At 35.0% G+C, this 25,783-nt stretch overlaps 1 protein-coding gene and 1 pseudogene across 6 annotated transcripts in view; both read right to left on the reverse strand.

Annotated features, from left to right (window-relative positions):
* Positions 1-25,783, reverse strand: part of CSPP1 (centrosome and spindle pole associated protein 1) — a 141,718-nt gene that overhangs the window by 58,729 nt on the left and 57,206 nt on the right. For 2 of the 6 annotated variants that reach the window (XM_036233280.1, XM_036233281.1), the window contains exons 4-8: positions 11,809-11,912; positions 11,060-11,083; positions 7,302-7,382; positions 6,139-6,237; positions 5,007-5,446 (exon numbers count right to left, since the gene is read on the reverse strand). In XM_036233280.1, the coding sequence (XP_036089173.1) occupies positions 5,007-5,446; positions 6,139-6,237; positions 7,302-7,382; positions 11,060-11,083; positions 11,809-11,912 (748 nt within the window). The remainder of the gene's footprint in view (positions 1-5,006; positions 5,447-6,138; positions 6,238-7,301; positions 7,383-11,059; positions 11,084-11,808; positions 11,913-25,783) is intronic. The other 4 variants (XM_036233282.1, XM_036233285.1, XM_036233284.1 and 1 more) reach the window with 3 other exon arrangements.
* LOC118612076 lies at positions 16,118-16,250 on the reverse strand (annotated as a pseudogene).

Here is a 25,783-nt window from a genome sequence, read left to right on the forward strand (position 1 = left end):
TACAACAGACAAAAGTAAATTTGTTGATATGGTACACTAGTGTCTATACCAATGGAAGTTTTCAAATACAGAAAAATTAGGGGGGTGGGGGGAAGTAAATGGGGTACAAGAGGTCAAATATGTGGTGACATTAAAGAATAAGAAAGAAAGAAAGAAAGAAAGAAAGAAAGAAAGAAAGAAAGAAAGAAAGAAAGAAAGAAAGAAAGAAAGAAAGAAAGAAAGAGATCAAAAGTTATAAAATTTTAACAACATAACTTGGGACATGGACAATGGACTAGTAGTTACCAGAGGGTGGGAGGAGGGGGGAGGCAGATGGGGGAAAAATTTAAATCATTTCTTCAATTAAAAAATAAATTTAAAAAAATCAGAACCAGAATTAAAGGCTACTTACACATACAAAAATTTTAAAACTTATCAAAGAGCTTGTGGTTTCCTACATTATCAGATAAATTGGCTAAAAACATTTGGACTTGGAGTTCTAGCTTATCTTTATACAGCTGGACCCAAAGCACCTACCCTAAAACATATTTTATAGGTTCTTCAGTATACGTAGATATTCTAATAAAGCAAATATCATAAGCACATTTTCAAAGTTCATTCTAAATTAAAGAAGTTTAAGAAATGATTTTATTTATGTATAAAGTCAAGGTCTCTGCTAAATTTCAGTAAAATCACCAAGATTTCTTAATGAACAGCCCATATGAAAGAGTTTAAGGTGTATCCTCCACTAAAGAAAAAAAATTAACAAAATTATAAAAGTCCCCTGTCTCTGATAATTACAATAAAATCAAAACTGGAAAATATTTAAGAGGCCAAAAAAGGATGGAGATATGTATTTCACTAAAAAGGACAGAACGAAAACTTAAGGCATCCTACTCAATTTTATGAAATGACTGCTGTGACTGTGCTTACTTTATTAAGTCATGAAAAAGTTATTAATTACAAATAGAGACCATAAGTTACTAATATGACCTCTTAAAAAAATAACTAGAACAGAATCTAACAAACTATGAAGCAAGATTATAGTTTGAAAAGATAGCCACCTTATCCTCTATTAAATTATCCCTATAATTATAATGGAATGTTCTTCATTTCTTAAAAGTTTCTTCCATATTTCTAATAAATTTAGCATTTAGTCACTCTGAGCTATCTCTGTGAGCTCACTTTAACAGTTTTCATGGTGGTCTTGCAATTATTTTAGAAACCTTTCCTGTGGCAAATGAAGTCCCCTCTGAAGACCATAACTGGTGAGAGCCAGCGGTGGTTTTACCATTGCCATCTCTTCAATCCTCTCGACATTAAGGGGCAACTGACAGATGGAAACATCCAGAAGTAATAAACTCACTAAATGTCTATGAACAGCCTATTTATAGTCAAAATGCAAGGGTTCAGTTTAGGTCAAGTTTGTCCCTGAGAAGTCATTTCAATTTAGCTATGGCTTTAGAGTCAGTACCACATTAAAACTATCTCTTTGCCCCAGAACTATCTAAATATTCTATGGCTTTAAATCTATACGTTCACTTTTCACACACCTCAATCCACCGGGTTTTGTCAGAAAGGTGCAGACCTCATAAAAGAAAAAATTTGCTTACTTTGACATAGCATATCAGATTTGATTGAGGGATTAACTGTAAAATAGTTTTACCATCCTACCATCAAAAAAAAAGTTAAAGGTTATGTTAAACTTTCTAGAGAAAGCTTTTTCTATTTCCTTAAAGATATGGGTCAATAACTTTATGGCTATTGTTTCGATGCCCAAAGAAACCAGGCAAAGCTAGAGGCCCAGTTTACTCTAAAAATTAACACGTTTATCTTTTTTTAAAAAAATTACTGTCTTAAAGAAGAAAAGCGAATTGTTTAAAACCACAGGTATTTTCAGCTAACTTAAGTGTGAATGGACAACTCTTAAAAGATAATGAATAACTTGTTTTCTTAATAAACCACAGAATCAAACAAGTCATCCAATTCATAATAATGGTTACACCACTTGTTTTCACATAAAGAATTTCTCTAACGTGAGTGAATTCTGCTATTAGGGATGCTCTAGACTATAAAAATTTAAAGAAAAATACTGATCTGTTAACTGTGTATCACCATTTTTCTCACTGTTTTCAGTTCTTTCCCTGTTTTTATATTTAATTCAATAACAGCATTTTTCTAATATCAACTTCATGTTAAAGTGGGTAAAATATTAAAATGGTCCTTACAAAGATAAATGAAATTAACTACTGTCAGAAAAAAAGGTAATACCAAATTAAGTAACTCATTTCTCCTCATTTATGTCTTCATGTTAGACACATACACTTCTTAGTATGTCTTACACTAAAAACCTCTGTGGCTAATACACATCTAATTTCAGATGGAGTTTTATCTATCACAAAATTTTATTAAATGACTGTTAAGATAGCAAACTAGCAAATATCGAAAGTTAAACAGAAATGCTAACTGTATTAATCACATAAAAACTTAAAAAACTGCATTTTTTAATGCTAAAACTTTCTTTTACTCATTAACATTGGTTATTCAGAAAAACATAATATGGTAATATATTAACCTCTATTGCTGAAGTTAATAAATAATAAAGACTATTTTAAAAGTACCTACAAATTTCAAGGTATTGTAAGACATGTAATTACATTCAACTTTAGAAAGTTCCTGAAACATAAATTTTACTTAAATTGGTAAATACGTATAAACACACACACACACACACGCGCGCGCACACACACACACACGCACACAGAGAATGCAACTGTCAAGCAAAGTGCTAACCACCTTGTTAACTATTAAAAACACTGCCAGTGAGTAATGATTAGTTCAGGAAAGTAAAATCATTTCTAGGCTTTAGCTGTCCCATATTTAATGGAGGGAAAATGTTTCATTAAAAAATATATTATGGTATATAAAAGTTTATAGGATAATTAGAAAAGAACTGAGACCCAAAATACCAAAATCTAAAATTACAAAAATTCAAAACTATAATTTATAACACGCTGACTTTTAGAAGAAAAAAAGAGAACAAGGGTAACAGAAAAATGAAGGAAAATTAATTTTATACTTCTCAGTTATAATTATTTTTTGACAAGAAATTCTAGTTAAGATTACAATATGTTAAGAATACATGATTAGAGGCAGAGACCAAATGCAGTTATACATTTCTTTAGTCTCTTTCACTAACAAATAGTCATTTTTCCTATCCACCACTCCACCTGCTAAATAAAAACTACTGAATGTTCAATGCGATATTTTTTTGCTGGAAATAAGGAATCTACAAGTTTGAAATACAGAAATTCAATTTAACCTCAATTGCCATAAAGAGACATGTGAAAAACCTTATATTTAGAGATATATGCATTAACAAAATGAAAGTCACATATAATAATTTATATTTTGAAGAAATCTTTTTAAAAACTTTGAACATGTAAACAGGAATTATTCTCACGCATCTTCATATTTAATCTAATCTGAAAATATTACTTGGGTAAAATAATATAGAAAGAGTTCATTTTCTTTACAGAATACATAAGAAAATAAAACAGTTCTCGAACAGGCTGAAATTCATTTGTTAGTTCATGTATAAAAGCATCACAGGGTATAATTGCAAAAAGTAACAGATTAAAATATATAAAAAGCAAAACAACCATCGCAATAAGTTTCTTTCTTGAAATTCCACACTTAAAAGGTTTGCATTACACTGCCCTCTAAAGAAAGAAAAGTACAAAGGAGGCAGCACCGAGAGCCTAAATCACCTGCAGTTCCCCAATCAAGAGACCCTTTACTTTAGGAGGCCTTTAATTACTTTCCGATATAAACAAACATTTTCAAATATAACACACTGTAGGATTTGGAGCATTTTTGAAGTACAAACAATTAAATTCAAATCAGAGATAAACTATAACTGGCAGTGCAAAATTCTAATCCTTCACTCAAATTACCTAAAGCAGAGTGAATACTTAAAAGCTTGGGTGAGGAGGATGTAACAGCTACAGAATAAAAAGTAGAAGACAACTATAAAAACTTTGTATTATTATTAATAATTAAAATACTCAATATGTAGCACTGCATCTCAGAAATTTCCTAAATTATTAAAAAGTAATCTATTTGGACTAATACGTGAAAGAGATTCCATTTACTGCTCAAAATTTAGATTTAACTCTTCCAAGTTAACGAGTCGGTGACGAATATGGGACCCTGCCATTCTTCTTTCTCCAAATCAAAAGTGAGGTGAAAGCATAGCCAGTTCTAAGTATTCAGACAAAAATCACAAGCAGTATTATAAAAACAGTCATCCAAAGGGACTGAAAAGCATCTGAAAATCTGATAAAAAAAATTAGTACCATTTCACTCAAATGTTTAATAAGTAACTTAAAAACAAAACAATATATAATGGTAAACGAACTTAGAGCATAGGAACATTAAAGGAATAAAGTGTTTTTCACCTATTTTAAGGTGTCCTTTTTTCCCCACATTCTAATTTCTGAAACTGGGAGAGCCACCAAACTGGTGGTAAGTTGAGTTATTTCAGAAAGAAGTTATTTTTCCTCCTGCCAATCAGTCGCTTAGGGGCACTAGGGATGTGAGACAACTCTGAATTCCCTCCTCGAGTGTTTCTGGACAAAACTGGCAGCATGAATGCTGACTGCGAACCTGGATCAGAACTGGCTCACCATTCGAATGCTCAGGGAAGCTGTTTTTACTCCCTCCACTCAGTAATGAGGTTGAGACACGGAGGTTTCTTGTCTGTCCCCCTCTGTGGGAAAGTTTATTTCCCATTTAATTGTACGTACGGGTTGAAGCCTTTTGGTGTTCTAGTTTTATGACAGAGTTCCTTTCTCCCCAAGTTGGGGTGTTTTATTTGTTCCCTCAGTGGCACATAAATTAATGGCGCATCTTAGAATTAATCAAATATGTAAATGAAATGAAATGAAATTGCTTCTCCCTAATACAATCATAAAAAGTAACAACAGTACTATTAAGCAAGAAAATAAAAATGAAGTTGTAAATACCTGTTATTTGTATATACTCTCAAAGGTCTTCTATCAAAATCACTTTCATATCTAAACCTCTCGTCCATTTCTTCACTTACTTCAGGATCTTGGTCTGGTCTGTAACACTGTCCGTCAAAATCACAATCCTCATTAAACCTGTGAAATCTTCTACCTGGAATGTCAACCCTGCTGGCAAACCTTTGATGGTTTTTACTGGAAATGCCCACTTCTTCATTAGTTTTTTTAATAATTCTTCTATTCCTTAATTCAATTTCATCATCTAGTTGTCGATACCTGTCTTCCTCTAGTCGTCTTTGGTTTAGAAGCTGTTCGTATGCCTCCGAAGGCGTTAAGACATCTCTCCTGGGACCTTCTGAATTTTCGTGAGATGTTTTTACTTGAGAAGGTAAATCAGGTTTAACCTGATTAATAGGTTTTTTATTTCTTTGACTCTTGTGCTGGTCAAGTAAAAAAAAAAAAAAAGAAAGAAACAGATTTTAATAAGTGCTACTTCTTAAAAGGCAATCGAATCCTCAAATGAGGCTTAGTGTCTACTTATCTCAATTCTAAAGCTTAATCACCCATAAGATATATCTTATCTTTAGAAACTTCAGGGAATCCATCCTTCAATAAAACTTAATAAATATCATAAACAGCAAACAGTAATATAGGAAAGTAGCTATAAAAAGATAAACTAAATGTAATTCCTATCCCAGGAGATATTTTAAGCATATTTCGGCAAATATTGCTTTGAAATAGTTCAAATTAAATTCTTTCTCAACACAAAGAATAAAAAGGTGGTAAATTTTTTAGCCTGTTAACACCAACCATCGTAAAATTCGGAAAAACATAGCTAAAAATTGTCAGTATAAAACATTTAAAAATAAACAAAAATCACTTAAAACCAATCTCTAAAATTAAATCTGGCCTCACAATGTTAGTTAAAAGGTAGAGTAAGTTCTTCAATATAAGATAAAACTATTTGCATGACTAAATGTTTAAATGTCCCGTGTTTGGTTCAATTTGGCTTAATTTTTAAAAATATTTACATAAAAACCAAGTGAAATAGCTAACACATAAAAAACAATTTCAAGTAAGTACAAAACACTTAATTAGTGGTATTAAAGATCTACTTTAAAAGCAAACATACCTCATTACTCTTTTCTTCCTGTCTGAACTTTTCAGTGGATTCTTCCTTACCCCTGAGAAATTGATTGTATTCTTTGTTGCGTTCAAGTTTCAACCTTTCCTTAAAATAGACACCAAAAGGCAATGTTAACTTCAACTTCAGGATAATGTACCTTAAAGTCAAAACAGACTCATACAAATCAAGAGACCCTGCTCAGAATCAATTTTACTAGTGACTTCAAGGACAGGAGTAGTTGCAAGGCAAAAGAGAAGCAGGAGGAGGTTATGAACCATCGATGCAATTCCCCGTTCCTGCCACATTAAAATATATATAAGTAGAGGCTTAGGTCCAGATTACCAAGAGGCCTCTAATAAAAGCAAGCTGCTTTGGTTGCGAAGCATCTCAACATTTTATACTCCAGTAGTTACACAGCTTGAGGACACTGTACAAGGACCCATGCCCCATGATCCATGGATTCTAGGTTGACCCAATGGCAATCCTAGACAATCTAAGCGTACTCTGACAAAAGCATCATAAATCTTACCCACTAGTAAATACATGAATGTGTTTGCCAGGAAGTCTGTCATTACCATATTACTTTCCTTCTTTCCTTCTCAGGGGTATCTCCTGCCCCAAATCCCCACCCCTCCCAAAAGACCTGTTGCTAACTGTTTCTTTCCCAAGGCTAAAGAATGATCCTTGTTGTATTTTAAACATAACAAGGTAAAATTATCATAGATGATAAAATATTATAATGTAATTTTCCATTGAAACCTCTTAAGAGTATGTGCATGTATTTGTGAAGATAGAAATACACATTCGAATAGTTCCAGACCCTCACCCTATATAAAATAAAAGCACAGTATGCTCTCTTATCCACTCATCTCGATTTGCTATAGAGCATAAACTTTATAGCCCAGGAACCAATGCTGAAAAAAGTGAATTCTGAATATTCAACTCATCAACATAGTAAAGAAATATATCACATTACATGGTGGCAAATGTAATATTCGAGATTTAAAAAAAAAAAAAACACAACTAGAGATTCTGCAGATTTTGAAAAATACGTATATTTAAGTACAGGAAATGAAGTAATCTGTTTGCATTTAAATCAGGAGTATGTTCTTTCATGGTTTTGATCTTCATAAAACTGCTACACACAAAAACTGCTCCTGTCTACCTACCTTGGCAGATAACCTCTCACCAATAGGAAGAGAAACTCCCAGAGTAGATGGATCTGTTTCACTCGTAGATAGAAAATTTTTCTGTATATATACACATTAAAAAAAACGTATTACCTAATTGCCTTTATAAAATATGTTTCATAAATGTGTCTTTAGGTTCAATATTCTAAGCTATTACATTATGCAGAGCAAAAGAATGAAATGGAGATGAAGACAAACTACAAATCTACAGAGATCCTAATTAAAAAAAAGAGAATTTTCTTCCAATCGACAACTCCCCGAAGAGGAGAATCAGGTCTTAATTTTCATTTGCAATACATATATTATCTGTCGATTCAGAATGATTTATAAAGCATGAGGGGAAAAAAAAAACTATTTCTTAATTCACATTCTTCGTCTAACCACATTTTCTTCTTTCTCAATGCCCTATCATGCTTTTGTTAACAAAAATTTAAACTTCCTCGCAAATATCCTTATGCCTACTGCAATATATTTTTTCTATTTTTTCTACAATAATGAGTAGGTTTCCATTAAATACCAGAAGACATAAACTATGGACATTTTTTCTCGACATGTCCCTCCATTCTTGTTCAAAACGACTAGGAGTGGAAAGGCGCGTGCTCAGTTAACGCCCAGCCAGGCACTTAGCCTGCTCTGCCTACCCACCAAAGCTAGTGTGAGGATCGAGGAAGATAAAAAACCAAAAATCTCTTTGTACACTATAAAGCAAACATTAGGGATCAGTAAAAAATATACACAATACCCAACTTTGTGGTAGTCATATAATCTGGAATAAGTTACTTAACTTCTCTGCCTCAGTTTCTCTGTAAAACAGGGATGTCATCTACATCACCAGGTTATGAGGATTAAACCAAGCAAGCTATTAACCTGCCTAGCTCCATGCCTTTTATTCATTAAATGAGAAATTACTGACTAATATTTTTTAGCTATTTTTTTAGGTGGTCGGGAGACAAAGATAAGCATGTGTTCCTTATATCCAAGAGATTTACAATTCATTTGGAGAAACTAACATGTCAATAACTACAATACAGTGTACTCATGGTGTTATAGTCAAGACATTATGGAACAGATTAAGAAAACTAAATTATTCATAGTTTCACTAAATCTAAATTTACAAATAAGTTGTGCTATAAAAGCTAACCAGAAAGTTGGTAGAAGTCTACACTTATTTGTCAAGGGAAACAACATGACACGTGACTAGAGCCGTGAGTCACTTAAAACCCCAGCTGATACCAAAGTACACTACAAACATAATCATATTGTAGTAATACAAGTACAAAAAAACACATTCGGAGTTCCAACTCTGGAGAGAGATATAGCACCCGCGCTCCTTAACTGAGCGATTCGCCACTCCCAACACAGGTACAGGATGATGTTTAAAATTTTCAATAAAATGAAAAAGTAAACAATAAGGACAATATTGTGAGTTTTCCAAAAAGCTGAATGTTAGCCATTCACTCATTCATTCAATAAATATTCAGTGCCCATTACGTCCAAAACCGTTTCAGACATTTAAGACTCGTCAGTGAAAAAAACTAACAAAATCTCTCCTTTCCTGAGCAGAGGAAATTGACAAGAAATAATAAACATAATAGTATGTTAGAAGGTGACAAGTGCTGTGACAAAAAAATAAAAAGAACTAGCGACAGGCAGTACTGGTTTCTGGGGACAGGAATAAGAGGAATGGAACATGAGGGTCCCATCAGATTTCTACGGGAAATGTCAAATGGGCAGCCGAACAGAAAAGTCTGAGGCTCAGGAGAGAGACCTCGGCGGAAAATATAAATTTACAGATTCAGTTTAACAACTGTTCCGGGAGTATGTCCTTCCTGTGTTGGTAGATGGTCAAGTGTCTTTTAGTCTAAAAAACAGGAAAAGGTGGTAGAGATGGCAGTTGTTTTAATGACTCTCACTGACAAAATTTAAAGATTCGATTTTTTTTTTAATATGCATGCAATCTACAACCTGGAAGGCACAAGAAATCCAGAGAGAATAGGAATTATCGAGCGTAGATAACCCAGGGGTAGAGGAAGCGAACGCAGTCACTTCCCCATATCCTACGTAACTTCCTTTTTTCCTGGCTTTCCTTCCACTTGCACTCCCTCACATGTCAACCAAAACTGTCTCTTTCATATTAAGGAACTACTGCTCCTCTACCACTATGACATTCTTGATAAACCGACACCAAAACTTCTCTGCATCTCTTAAGGATTTGCACTCCTTGATCCCTTTCCCTTTCACAAAGGCGATTTCTTCTTATATCTCTCACCACTGGTCCCCCCGCCCCATCATATATCTATGAAGTAATGTAAAATCCACAAATGAAAATGGTTGGTATCAAAGAAAACGCCCTCCAGTAAAGAGGGGTGTGGAGAAGACAATAAAGTACCAGGCCAGGGAGGCAGGCTGGAACATAAAGACTGCACATGCCATCCTAGAGAATTTGAATTTTTATCCTGAAGGCAGTAAAGAGACATTGAAGTATTTAAATTAGTTAAGAGCAGGATCATTCCAAAAAGCAGAATGGAAAATGGACTGAGAATTAATGGAAGATCTGTTAAAAATTTGTAGCAGTAATTTAGGACAGTTAAGATTGTTCTGCAAGTTCTAACATGCAGAACTAAGTGTTAAACAGTTCTCAAGCTCCTCAGAGGCTGTTTTAAGGAGGAACGTTTCGCCACTGCCTATCACACATAACAAGTTAAAAAACTAAAAATCTACTTCCTTCTAATTAAATCCTATCCTATTTATCTACATCATTATTTCTTACTACTCTCAAACAGAATCTACCTCAGTCAGGTTGGTAAGCCTAATATGCCTCATTCATACAAAGCTAACATCTACCCTCCAGGTCCTTCTTTATACTATATTATTCTGCATCTGAAAAGCTTCCTCTCCTTCCCCTATTCACCCCTAGAATATCCAAACTTTATCTATCCTATTACTGCTTACAAAATAACACCCTGAACATGTGGCTGAGTCGATACATTAGATTCCCCCATTTCAGCCCCATACTTGGCACCTAACGAGTCCATAAGTAAATAAATTTTTTGACATTAAAAAAAAATCCCGCCTTGAGGCTTTTCCTCATCATTCTATCCTTCCCATTAGTTACTACTTTCTGAATTGTATGTTATCTTTACAAACTAGATTCAATGCCTCCCTGAAAACATGATTCATACTTGACTCATCTTCTTCAGTGTTAGAAAGTGTTGGCTGAATGATAAATGAACATATGAGATTCTTTTTAAAAAGTTTTGTAAAACTATAAAACTGTCTCTTTGTTTTCCAACATAAACTTAAAAATGCAGTCTACAGGTTTGGGTACAAAAATATCAAGTAATCCAAATCCTGACAACGCATAGTTCAAAAACATCTTAGGCCATCTTGAATACTCTATTATTATATTAATTTTGATGTGATTAATAATTTGAAGAACAAAACTGGCATGCTGAAAAAATGGATTTACAATAGATGCAGAATATTTCTAAAGGATGCATAAAAAAGCAACAAAAACAAATGCAAAGCAGGAATCACAAAGAATGCTTAATTTTATTAGGAAATTATACTGTATCAACTGTCATCTTGCCAAAAGCAAAAACACAAAATGATACCATTCAAAAGTCTCAAAATCATAAAAGAAGCCATTATTCTAATGAGACGGCATCATTATGGACACAAATGATTACAAGCTAGTCGGTTAAAAAGGAGAAGGAACATTTTGCAAGCAACCCTACCTTTCTTTTTGCTTCTGTAATACCCTAAAGTCAAGGGAAACAAACCATTGATAAAATATACTCAAAGTCCTTTCTCTCCATGTGCAAATCAGAATACATAAGAGACCACTTATACATTTATAATTATACATTAAAAAGTAGTAAAAAAAATCTAAAGACTATCTTAGGATGACTAGAATCATGCTTGTTTAAAATAATTTTATAACCTAAAAAGTAAATTGCATCTTAAAACTTAAAATAGACCTTTAGTTTAGCTCTTATATAATTTAATAAAATACACTTGAAACAAGAGTTCACTAACTATACAGATTAAATTATAAAGCAAAAACTTTGGTGGTTAAATATGTTAAAGTTTTATAAACTTAGCTCATAGGAAAATAATTAGCAACTAGAACTCCATGTGTCATTTTAATAATATGCAGCTGGGAGGAACAGAGGAGTAGGAAATCATAAGTGGGCTATTTAAAAACATAACTTTACAGAAAACATAAACCAGAACTTGCATTCTCATTTAAAAATCAGACCCCACCTCCCTACTCCAAAGACCAGGAGTTTGTTCTTCCATTGCACCACTTCTCAGCACCATTTTTTTCCATATCAATGTCATACATGTCATTCGACTTTCACTCTAATACCCCACTGCTAGATTCCACTGAAAATTTAACAAGGTATATAAATAAAGCCTTAGGCAAACAAACTTAGGACATGAATTCTAAAGCTCAACACTCAACTAATTATCAGAACTCTACCTGAGTAAGATAGCGCCTATAATCTTGCCGCAATTCTTCTTTTAGTTTATGTTTCTTCCGTTCATAGTCTTCCCCAAGTGGTAAACTTAATCCATAATCAATTCCTAGAAAGAAAACAACTTCTTAAAGTAATGTAGCTCATTTTCAAACCAATCTCAATTTCAATACAATCTCCTGTAACAAAGCACAGTAGGAAGGAACATATGTTGATTCTGAGACTGGAAGCAGGATAATAAATTTTTCATTCAAAATGTTTCAATAGGTAATACAATCACATAATGGAAAATACCCCTCCTACCCATGAACCCCAGGCACCAAGACTCCTGCCCAGAACAACCAATATTACTGTTCCTTGTGTCTCCTCCCAGAGACTTTTAATGCATCTATAAACAGATATGTTTATGTTATTATTATCATACATGTGTACGTGTATTATATTTGCTGCTTCCCCCTTTAGATAATGGCTCTGCATTGTCTGGCATCCTGCTTTTTTAAAGACAGCAAAACCGAAGCTAAGAAAAGTTGATTACTTTTACTTCTTCATTTAATTCTACTGAAATTTCTTTAAATATAAATATTTAGGACAATTTTAATGTGTTTTTCAGCCTGTGAAAATTAATAACATGATGCTTTAACCTATTAGAATATTCTTGCTATATATAACATGTTTGAGAAAAATTAGGGCCATCCATGGCTCAGAGTAAAATTTCCAAACATTTAAACAACCAATTCTGATTTCACATAAGTGGATATCAATTTTTATTATAGTGAAATATATATAAAATTTACCATTTTAAAGTGTATAATTCAATGGCATTAAGTTCATTCAATATATTATGCACCATCACCACTATTTCCAGGATTTATTTTATCATCCAAACAGAAACTCTGCAAAAGGATAATTTTTTTAAGACAAACTTCAATTTTGAGTATAGAGTTCAAAGAATTCAAAATTCAGATTACAGTTTTAGATGATAATAATAGTGATGACTGCATAACTTGTAAACAGACTAAAACAACACTGAATTGTACCACTTAAATGGGTAATTTAGAAGGTATATAAATATCTCAAAAAAGCTGATATTCAAATTATATACTTTTCAAATATTTCAAATAGTAAAATACTATGTCAAGCAGAGATATCAGATGAGTATTTAATTTCTGAAGCCCTTCTACCTTTTTTTAAACCTACCAATATTATAGTATTAAAAAAAAAAAAACCCTATCATTTCTAAATACAACAAAAATTGTCCTTAGGGTTAGCTACAGCCAACATAGATGAAATAACTGGCTGCAGTTTACAAACTGATAAAGATATCACCATTTTTATGCCTTATTCTTGACAATGCAGCTAAATGATGGGAACTTATTATGAATGTGCCATATTACTGCTTTATTACATCACTGAACATATTTCAAGGGCAAAAAGGCCAAAGCAGTATAAATATTAATGAAAATCTATTGATCTTTCTGTAACACTACATTCTGCTTTCCACCACAAATACTGTGGTGGAATCAACTTAACAAACACTTCTGGTCTATGGAGAGCCTAAAGAAAGAGGGTAGAACATAGGATTCCTCAGGACACCTATCACTCACTCGTGCTCCCAACTTTCTTCCGAAAAAAAAAAAATATATATATCTAAAGCATTCCACATGCTGGGAATTTTTAATCATCCTAGAAAGTCATTCTTTCTTCAAAAAGAAACCTTATTTTTAAAGATACAGAATTTAAGCCTAACGAGAGAAACAGTTTGAATTCTCACATTCAAAATGGAGTATTAATAAGAAACTAAACTATAAAATCCATTAAGGCCAGGTCCATGCTTTATTTAATTTTATAATGCCTGGCACACAACCTGTACTCTGGAATGTTCACTGAATAAATGTGTGAATGAATACCTGAATAAATGCCTGAGTTAAGAGGAAAGGAGGTAAAGAACACAGGATTCTTAGTATTTCGTTTTTGATTTTAGCAGCCTGACTGCAAGGAGGCATAATAACTAGTTACTACAGTTACTCATCTCTAGTCACACAGAAGTCACAAAGGATGCTCTATTGTGTCAAGGAGAAAAAGAAAGTGCTGCAAGGAATATATGCCTCCCGCCAACATGCTCCACTTGCCTTTCAGGGAACATTTAATTTACAGCTTTCTGAAGTCATGTGTTTAAGACAGCTTTTTTCAAATACTGTTTTTCAATTCTGTTTGGTAGACTTATGTGGAATAAGAAGAAAAATGAAAATGAACCACATTTCTAAATTACTGTTCATACTAAGTTCGATTTTATTTACCAAGAGTGTTTGCTTTTTACTATTGACTCAAACAGTATTTGTAATAATTGTCTTAGAAGACAAGTTAAGAATACGTAAATTTTATTAAGGTTTACTCAACAGAAAATACTTTTTAATTCTTATTTTTTCATCTAGTACCACCATTATACGGCACTGAAGGTAAGTCATAGAAATAAAAATAAAAATTTTATAGAACAATGTAAATATTCTATTCATTTTAAACTATACATTAAAATGTAATCTCAATTGACTAAGGAGGTAAGAAACATGGTAAGACTTACTTATTCAGAGCAGTGTCTTCTAACAGTTCTAGTGGTAAGTAAGGTATTAGTGCCATCCTGGGGTCACTTCAGCAAGTACACTACCACTGACCCTAAGGTAGTTTACATTATGCTTCAGAATGACATCAGTGAGCAGTATTTGTTTCTATACTGTTGCGGGTTATATCAAATATTTAAAACTAAAGTACACAATCTTTTAAAATTAATATGCCTTCTAACATAACACTCTTATGTTATTTGTTTATAATAAACACTTCATAAACAAATTACCATGGAACACAGCTTCTTCTTTTCATTATTATATTAACATGAGATGTCAGTATGTCAAAACAAAGGACAAATTATAATAAATAATAGGCCTTTCCATAAGCAGATGACTTATCAAGAGATGTAACTACTTTCGTTGAGGAAAACATTGTACACAAACTTCAGCTACAAAGCTATTTTACAAATCAACCACTTGACCTGTACAAACTGAACAAAACAGGTACAATGTCTGGGATTTAATTTATAAGAAAAACCTAAGACTACATATGCTAAAAGGAAGGATAGTTAAAAATACAATAAAAACTAGTAAAAAAACCAACAATTTCCTATTGTCTATTTCCCAAAGTCTGTATTAGCTGCAATGTTTTAGCTTAAACTCTAGAGCTTCTCTGAAATATAAAATTCTGCTGCTTCTTTTCTGATATTTTTAGTTACAATGTAATTTTTTCTATATAATTCTTTTCTAAATTTCCATTAGCATAATTGTATTTAAAATTTTAAAAATATAATTTCTAGTAACAAGAGTAAAATCTCTTTAATCTTACTTCCGTAATCTGTAACCTTTTTGCTTGTAAATTTCAAAAAAAAAAAAAAAAAAAAAGGAGTGTGTTGGGAGTCCTCAAAGCCACCCCGAGGTTTGGTGATTCACTATTGGACTCACCGAGTGCAGAAGTCATTAAACACAATCATGGTTTATTACAGTGAAAGGGTACAAAGCAAAATTTGCAAAAGAAAAAGGCACATGGGGCAAAGCCCAGAGGACACCAACTGCAAACCTCTACGCAGTCTTCCCCAGCGGAAGCACACGTGACCCACTTGATTCCTCCAGCAACGACTTGCGACAACACGTGAAGTGTGGCTTACCAGGGAAGCTCATTAGGGTCTCAGTACCCAAGGCTTTTATTGGGAGCTGGTCACGTATGAACCCTCTGACTAGCATGTACCCAGACTCCCTGAAAAGGAGTGCCCTGAATAAACCACATGGTTTATACAGTATAGTTTAGGAACAACAAGTCACTCTTATAATTTAGAGAAAATTGTATATTAATGTAGAAAATGGTTCACTAGTGAGGTTCCAAACACAAGCCAAGGTCCAGCTTTGCAGGCAAGCCCTTCTAAAGATAGGCAGTCCCAGGCCTGCTCTGTTAGGTATATATAGAAGTCCTCGCCCAAAGGTACAGCATCTAGACTATAAATGAGCAAGCAAAAAATTTCAGTGTAACATACTAAGTGCTATGTGACACTTTCTATAATCTACTACAAGTACCAATCAGTTTGGTACACAATGAACTTTCCTTCTACCCTGGGATAAGCCTGTTTATTAACATTTTTATGCCGAGTCTATGTTGACTTTCTTTTTTAACTAAAATTTTACATTCTTTTTGGAAATAAAACAGCCTCTTAATTGTTTACAGTATTATTTCTGAGTTGCAAAAATTCTCTATGTTTTCCCATTACAAATTTTTTCCTCCTGTAGTCCCTAATTCAATCTTGACTGCCATGATCAGACAGACAGAAAGGGCAAGGATACTTTTTTCTTGCACCTGTAGTGGACATTTCAGCTGCAGAGAGTAGTTGTTCCAGGTCTGTCAATAGATACATTGGGTTGCTTTTTAGTCTCAAGAGGTCATGGTCATGTCCTTATATTTCAAATTACAAAAGTAGTATCTTTAAATGCAGAATAGGATCTATGCGATCACATATAGAAAAAGAAGAAAGGGCTAAATACATGTGTACAGCCTACTCATGAAATATATACAAGAAAATAACAAGACAGGGTTGGGAGAATTTGATATAATAGAAAATATATATATATATATTGGTCTCTGCCCCCAGTTCCTAGCACAGAGCTCTTAAGACCTTTCAAATTTCTCAAGTAATAAGAATACTAGGAGCATCTCTTGTTCTCACATTTGCCTTTGACTCTACCCCTGACACAGGGTTCCTAAAACCCTTGTACAAGTGGCAAGATCACTAGGCCAGTCAAGATGATGGAATAGGAAACTTGGTGCCTGCCTCCTCCCACAGTGCATCAAAATGACAACTAAGCTACAGAACAACACTGAGACCTGAGACTCGCTGAACATAATTCCTATAACTAAGGATATTTAAAAAACAGCCACTTCGAGATTGGTAGGAGGAGCAGAGACATGAAACAGGATAGTCTTGCACCTATTATGTAATAGTTAAGAATCGGGAGATAGGGAAGAAGGGGGTAAAAAGAAAATCAGGAAAGATGTCTTGGCTGCAGATGTCCTGCCTGAGAAGCGACGGGACCCAGCCCCACACCAGGCTCTCCAGCCTGGAGCACCAGTGCCAGGGAGAAAAGTCCCCATAACATACAGCTGTGAACACAGTGGGGTTTGCATCTGAGTGAGCCAGAGGGCTGCTGGAATCCTAGGCATTCTTCCTGAGGGGTCCGCGCAAAACTTGCTTGCTCACGAACTCACTCGCTCTGAGCTCCAGCACTGGGTCAACAGCTTGAAAAGCACTGGGGACACACAGAGAGGAGCTGAATATACTAGCTTTGAAGTGAGAGTTGGAGGATCAGGGCAGCTCTCTCCAGAAACAGAAGCACTGGCAGGTACCACTACTCCTTTGTTGAACCCACCTTCAACCAAGATGAAGGCACTGGTGGGCACCAAATCTCTGTTCTTAATCAACTTGGTTAACACTGTTCACCCCTCTGGTGATTCCCTGAGACTCTGCTCCATTCAGTTTCTGCACCCAGTTAGAGACGCTTCCAGTGGCTTTTCCATACAAGCTACCTACCTTGGCTCACACTATAGACTTTCCTCAAATCTCTTAAAGGTTCACAAACTCAAGCAAGCAGTAGGTGATCTCAGCATGTCGTATACCATTTGTTAAGCAGCCTAACGCCTGGCACAAGCAGCAACTGGTCCCAACATGCATTATAATTCTAATCAGGTGGCTCCAACACTGGCATAAGCTACAGCCAGTGTTAGCTTTAAACGTAGCTTCAACTAAGTAACCACAAGCTCAGCAAAAGTGGCAGCTGGCCTCAGCTCACATTGTGGTGCCCAACAAAAGAAGCAGCTGGCTTCAGTTCACAGCACAGCCTCTCCCAATCATCTTAAAGTCCAGCATAAGCTGCAACAAGAGGTCACATTGTAGCTCCCACCAGGCAGCCCAAAGCCAAGAACAAACAGCGGCTGACCTTGGCTTGCACCTGAGCCCCTCCAAAGAGACTTCAGATTTACTAAACCCAGTGGACAGCTTCAGATCACACCAGAGTACCACCCAACATGCTCCACAAACAACACACCCCAAGGGCAAACTCGGATGGCACCACAGCCCTGCTAAAGTGACTCCCACTGCATGGACATGGCCCCCACACAATAGCTTGTTTGCTATAGTCACGGCCAGCCCTCACAGCCACTCAGCCTGAGGGTCAATCACACCCACTCATGTGCCAACAGCAATAGAGGCTCAACTACAACACAAGGACACACACAGTCTACACAAGGGACATCCCTGAAACACCTGGCTCAAGTGATGAGGGAGAATGCACAACTAGGCCTCACAGGACATCTATTACATAAGGCCACACTGTACCAAGGCAGACGTAGATCTACCTAATATTTAGAAACAAACACAGGGAGTCAGACCAAAATGAGAAGACAAAGAAATATACCAAATGAAAGGACTAGACAAAACTTCAGAAAAGTTCTAAATAAAATCCAAATAGAGACTTAAAAACGCTAGTGATAAGAATGCATAATGAACTTAGGGAAAGGAGAGATGTACTCAGAACTTCAACAAAGATATAGAAACCATAAAAAAAGAACCAGTCAGATATTAAAAATACAATAAATGAGATGAAGACTACATTAAAGGGATTCGACAGTGGATAAAGCAGAAGACCAAATCAGGATGTGGAAGACAAGGTAGCAGAAAACATCCAATCATATAGCATAAAAAAAAAAAAAAAAAACAAATGAGGATAGTTTAAGGGACCTTGGGACAACATCAAAGGTACCAACATTTGCATCATATCAGAACCAGAAGAGCGAGACCAAGGGAATAAAAACCTATTTAAAGAAGTACTGGTCAAGAAAATAGACATATAGTCCAGGAAGCACAAAGAATCTCAGACAAGATGACTCCAAAGAGGCTCACATCAAGAACTATCATAATTAAAAAACGCCAAAGGTTAAAAACAAAAAGAGAGCCTTAAATGTAGCAAGAGAAAAGCAGTTACCTACCTAAAGGGAGCTCCCATAAGACCAGCAACTGATTTATCAAGAGAAACTTTGTAGGCCAGGAAAGAATGGCATGAAACACATACCAAGTGATGAAAAGCAAGAACCGAAAATCAAGACTACTCTACCGAGCAAGGCTATCATTAGAATTAAATGAGATATTAAAAAAAAAAAAAAAAGAATTCTATAGAAGTTTGTCACCACTAAACCAGTATACAATAAATGTCAAAGGGACTTAAGCAGAAAAGATGAAAAATGTGAATAAGAAAATACAAAAAAGAAAAAAACGCTCACCAACAAATGCAAACACTTAGTAAAACCAGTGGATCAACCAACTATAAAGCTAGTACAAAGGTTAAAAGGCAGAAGTAGGAAGAACATGTATAATTACAAGAATATAACAAGGGATACACACCAACACACACAAAACAAGTAAAAAAAATAAAATAAATCATAAATGTGGAGGGGGTGAGTAATAATTGTGCTTATTGTAGAATGTGTTCTAACTTGACCATCAACCTAAAATAGACTGCTATAAACATAGCTTGGTATATAGGAAGCACATGGTAACCACGAATCAAAAATCTACAAGAGATATATAAGAAACAAAGAGAAAGAAATTCAAACACTTTATAACTCATCAACATACAAGAGAAAAGAGCAAGAGAAAAAGAAACAAAGAACTACAAAAACAATCAGGAAACAAGGAAATGACACTGTACACCAATCAAAAATTACTATAAATGCTCCAATCGGAAGACACAGGGTGGCTAAATGGATTAGAAAAACAAGACCTATACAAACACTGCCTACAACAGAACCATTTCAGATCAAAAAGCACACACGGACTGAAAGTAAAGGGATGGAAAAAGGTATGCCATGCAAATGAAAAAAAAAAAAAAAAAAAGCTGGGGGAGCAATACTAATATCAGACAAAACAGACTTTAAAATAAGACTTGTAATAAGATACAAAGAAGGATATTTCATAATGATAAAAGAATCATTCCAACAAGACATAACTCTCGTAAACATCTATGCCCTCAACATAGGGGCACCTAAATACGTAAAGCAAATACTGACGGACATGAAGAAGATATTGACAGTAATATAGTCAGAGTTGGGAACTTTAACACCCCACTGACATCGATGAATAGATTACCCACACAGGAAATCAATAAAGAAACAGCAGCCTCAAGTAACACTTTAGATCAGATAGATTTTATTAATATATTTAGAACATCTCACCCCCAATGCAACAGAATGTTTTTCAGGATAGACTACGTATTAGGACACAAGACAAGTCTCAATAAATTTAAGAAGACTGAAATCATATCAAGCATCTTTTCCAATCACAATGGTAACGAACAAGAAATCCATTACAAGAAGACAACTGAAAAACACACACACGTAAAGGCTAAACATGTTACTAAATGATGGGTTAACAATGAGATCAAGGAAGAAATCAAAAACTACCTGGAGACAACAAAATAAAAATACAATGACCCCAAATCTATGAGACACAGCCAAAGCAATACAGGCCTACTTCAAGAAACAAGAAAAATATCAAATAAAAAATCTAACTTTCCACCTAAAAGAACTAGAAAAAGAATAAATAAAGCCCAGCATGAGTATAAGGAAGAAAATAATAAAGATCAGAACAGAAATAAACAAGAGACTCTAGAAAAAAAAATCAATGAAACTAAAAGCTGGTTCAGCCAGATTCATTGAGAAAGAGAGGGTCCAAATAAAATCAGAAATGAAAGAGAATAACTGACCTCAGGGATATGTGAAGGATTATAAGGAAATACTACAATCAATTATATCCCAACAAATTGGTCAACCTGGAAGAAAAGGATATATCCCTAGAAACATACAATCTTCCAAGACTGAATCAGAAATAAACAAAAAAATCGAACCTGACTGATAAGTACTAACGAAAATGAATCAGTAATCAAAAAACTCCCCAAAAACGAAAGCCCTGGACTAGATGGTTTCACGGGTGAATTTTACCAAACACTCAAAGAAGAAATAACACCTATCTTTCTCAAACTAGTCCAAAAAATTAAAGAGGTGGGAAGGCTCCCAATTACTGTACTAGGAAAACCATAGGGCACTGAAGAAAATGAAGATACAAATAAACAGAAGCATATACCATGCTCATGCAAACAAAATTAACATCATTGAATCATCTGTACCACTCACAACAATGTACAGATTCAATGCAATCCCTATCAAAATACCAATGGAATTTTTCACGCTATAGAACAAATAATCCTCAAATTTATATGGAACCACAAAAGCCCCAAGCAATCAAGGCAATCTTGAGAAAGAAGAACAAAGTTGGAGGTATCACACTACCTAATATCAGACTATACTATAAGGCTATAGTAACCTCTTCAGATGGTGCTGGGAAAACTGGACAGATGTAGTAACTACATCCAACTAAAATGTTTTTGCACAGTGAAGGAAACCATCAATACAACAAAAAAACAACCTACTGAATGGAAGGAGGTATTTGTCAATGATACATCTGATAAGGAGTTAATATCCAAAATATATAGGAATTCATACAACCTAACACCCAAAAAAAACCAATCTGATGAAAAAATGGGCAGAGGTCCTGAATAGATGGTTGTCCAAAGAGAACACACAGGTGGCCAACAGACATATGAAAAGATGCTGAACATCACCAGTCATCAGGGAAATGCAAATCATTTCCACAATGAGATATCACCTCACAGCTGTCAGAATGACTATTATCAATAAAGCAACAAGTGTTGGTAAGGATGTGGAGAAAGGGAACCCTCGTGCACTGTTGATAGGATTGTAAATTGGTGCAGGTGCTATGGAAAACAATATGGAGTGTCCTCAAAAAATTAAAACTAGAACTACCATTTGACCCAGCAATCCCACTTCTCAATATTTATCAAAAAAATTTAGAACACTAATTTGAAATGATGTGTGCATTTTAACGTTCACTACATTATTTACAACAGCCAAGATATGGAAGCAACCTAAGGGTCCATCAATAGACAAATAGATGAAGAGGTGGTACAGATACACAATGAAATATTATTTGGCCATAAAAAAACGAAATCTTGCCATTTCCAACAACATGGATGGACTCAGAGTATTATGCTAAGTGAAATAAGTCAGGCTGAGGAAAACAAATACTGTATGACTTCACTTACAGGTGGAATCTAAAAATAAAAGAAATGAATAAACGAAACAAACGAACTCGTAGATAAGAGAACTGATGGTTGCCAGATGGGAGGAAGGTTGGGGGAGTGGGTGAAAAAGGTGAAAGGATCATGAAATACGAATTGGCAGCTATAAAAAGTTACAGGTATATAAAGTACAGCATAGGGAACATAGTCAATAATCCTGTAACCACCATGTACGGTGTCAGATGGGTACTAGACTTATTAGGGTGATCACTCTGAGGTGTCCAGACTTAAGTTTAAAAAAAAAAAAAAAAACAAGTTTAAAAAAAAATTAATAGAAGTATTTCTCTACAGAAACGGTCATTAAACATGAAAATGAGTTAGAGAAATCGAAGAAATATTATGCCTAGAAATGGTTTAGGGAGATATCATCTGCTTTTATACATCATTTGCAGCTGACTTGGTCATAACATCATCACATCTGAGTTATCCTAACAAACTCCTTATCAGGGAAATCATTTCATGATCTTATACAAACTAAACCATGTACACGCCATGTATAATAAAATATCTGGTGAACCTTCGTCTCTGGTTCCTGGGAGATAACTTCAAACCTGTGGAATCTTCCAAGTGATGGGAGTATCTTTGTTATTCATGGTAAGTCCTTAAAACCATATCTGGTAGTTCGTACAAATAAGGTGACCTATGGTGAGCCCCTGGATAGTTTATACTAAAGACATGGCATAGATGGGGCCTGGTCACACCAGGAAGGCTAACCATGTGATTGATTAGGCGGGTGGACCCCTGAGCCACCTGACATTAGTCTGACCTCAGAAGAAAGAAGGTCTGGAGTGTGAGCCGCATGGGCAATGATCCCATCAGTCACGCTTACACAATGAAACCCCCAGTTAAAACTCGACATCGGAGCTCAGGTGGGCATCCTGGTTAGCAACAGTCGGTATCCTGTCACATACTGACGTGCCAAGAGGGTGACACATCACTGAGGCCAACAAACGCTTCATGTTTGGACCCTTCCAGGCTGTGCCATGTGTCTCTCCTGGTGGCTGCTTCTGATTTGTATCATTTTACTATAATGAAACTGCAATAATAAGTACAGCACTCTCCTGAGTTCTGTGTGAGTCATTTTAGTGAATCACACTTGAAGGGGTATCTGGAGCCAGCTGATTAGAAGTGAGGATGGCCTGTGCACCCCTGAACTGCAGCTGTGTCTGAGGTAAGGGAAGTCTCGTGGAGGACTGTGCCCTTAATCTGGGAAGTGTGGACCAATTCTGGGTAGTTGGTGTCAGAAGTCATTGTAATGCCCCTCAAATCCTTTTGTAAGGTATAAATGGTGGAAAATGTGCCACGTGGATAAAGATTACCCATAAATAGCATCAGTATCTAACAAATAAATTCATAAAATCATAACAATGTAGTGCTACATGAGAGTTGTACTATCAGCTATTGCTGTCACTGGCTAAAATGAATACTGCCCCTTTATATATTATTGAGAGCTACTATGTTTAATTACGCATTCCAAGTACAGTGTCACAGAGCTTTAATTCAATATGGTTTCCAAACGACCTTTATTAGTTTGTTTCATAATTCCTAGATGAGATCACCTAAGGAAAGCTATTGTCAAATCATTTTACATTTTTCCTAATATCAAAAATTGTATATTTTGCCTAATTTTAAGGCCACAATTATTCAGGCAAAGTCAGTAAACGAATGCATATAAGGTATAAAAGTAGTCGAATTATAAATTATTCTTTAATAAGACTCAATGTGCATCAAAAACAATTCTTGCTTCAGTTGGCAATAAAAGAAACATCCCATGAAAATTAAATTCTACACACCCAAGAGAACTGTTTATTTTTGCCATAGAGGCCTTCATTCATGCGTTCAAACTATCTTTTCCAAGTACTAAAGTGCCAGGCCTGTGCTAGACAGTGAATACACAATGTCAGGCAAGCTGGTGTGCCATTGCAGTACAAGAGAGAACGCAACCAGTTAGAAACTATCCTCCCAGAGAGAACCAATGGCACAGGAGCACAAGGCAAAAATGGCCAACGCAATTTTGTAAAAGTAATAAAAGGGTGACATTATCATGCAAGAAACAAGAAGCCATTGGGAGGGTTTGAAGCAGAGGCTAACATGATCAGATTTGTTCTTTGGAAGGATATGAACAGGCAGTACGGAAACTTAGTAGAGAGGGTAGATGGCAGAACAAAAAAAAGAAGCACAAGAAAAAAAAATGTAAGGGAGACAATGGAGGCCTACATAAAATAACATCTTTAGGATTGGGGAAAAGTAAACTTATTTGAGGTTTAAGCATTAGCATCAACTGACCCCTGTAATTACTTGCTGTGGGCTAGAGGGAAGGCAAGGGTGACTAAGCAGCCAGTTCACAAGAGCACCAAAAGTTTGAGAGAAAGAAATTCATTTTTGCACATGTTAATTTTGAGGTCATGATGTCCAAATACAGATAGCTGTCCAGTAGAAAATTAGATGCACGGGTGTGAAGTTCATAAAAGAACTTGGGAATAGGATAGAGATTTAGGAGTCATGAGCAAACTGACGGTAAATAAAGCCTTGTAAGTGAATGAGGTCACTCAAGGAATGTAAGAAATGAAAAGTGGGCCTAAGACAGAGTCCTAAGGGACCCCAACTAAGGAACAGGCAGAGGTCACTATAAGTTAGACTTTAAATTCTCCATCATTTGTGACTGTAATAACCAAAGGATAATTCTTGATGTAATTCTCGAAAACCACAAACCTACTTTTAAAAAGATGTAAAAGAGGTCAGGAAATTAATATTTACTGTCCACCAATTATGTACCAGTTATCTTTTCATATGTATTCAATTACTGCCACAAGAACTTTTTATGATAGATGCCAATTCTTAAGATGAGGAAACAAAGAGCTTAAATAATTTGTGTCAGGTCACAAAGGCATGACAGCCACAGCCCAAAGCAACTTGCATCCCCAGAATTTCAAATTAATTCTGTCTGACCTTAGTGCTTGAGAGAACCTAACACTAAACTTTTAAAATATGTCTTGAAATAGTCAAATTTTGATTCATAAAAATTTAGGACTAAAAGATAACCTGCCTTCTTTATATTACAGATAAAGAAATTGAAGGTCTTAGAGATTAAGGGACTGAACCAAAATATGTAGAATATTTAAGATCACCAAAGCTGTATATTAGCCAATAATTTGTAAGAGAAACAGATCTGAAAGTGCTATCTATACATCCAATACTAAAAGTACAGCATTCACTTTCAGCTGTTTTTCTAGTAAACACAAAGAACCCACTAACTATTCAGTCTTTAAGCCAATATCCCCTAGTACCAGCAGCATACAAATGCAAGGCAGATGACAATTTAAGAATACATCAGTGGTCACGAAAAATAGTCCACATGTGAACAATGCTGTGACCAAATGAATTCATCATATCTGACTTCCTTTATGTGAAAAAGTTGCAGCCACCATCAATAATACAGAGGATATGCATTTTAAATATTCATACGTTTTCTTTTAAAAGGATGCCTACCAATAAGCCAAAATGGGGTAAAAAGTTCCAAATATTTTCACATCAAACCATAATCAAAGAATCAGTATAGCTGCAGTATTAACTTTTTTACAAGTCCAAGATAGTCATCAATAATTAAAATGGTCTTTCACCAAATAGCATTTTGTATCAACCATCTGTCTTTGATTTTCAAATAAAAGCAAGTCCTCCATTTTCA

The sequence above is a fragment of the Rousettus aegyptiacus genome, unplaced genomic scaffold (genome assembly GCF_014176215.1).
Source record: "Rousettus aegyptiacus isolate mRouAeg1 unplaced genomic scaffold, mRouAeg1.p scaffold_m13_p_15, whole genome shotgun sequence".
NCBI classification, from domain to species: Eukaryota; Metazoa; Chordata; class Mammalia; order Chiroptera; family Pteropodidae; genus Rousettus; species Rousettus aegyptiacus.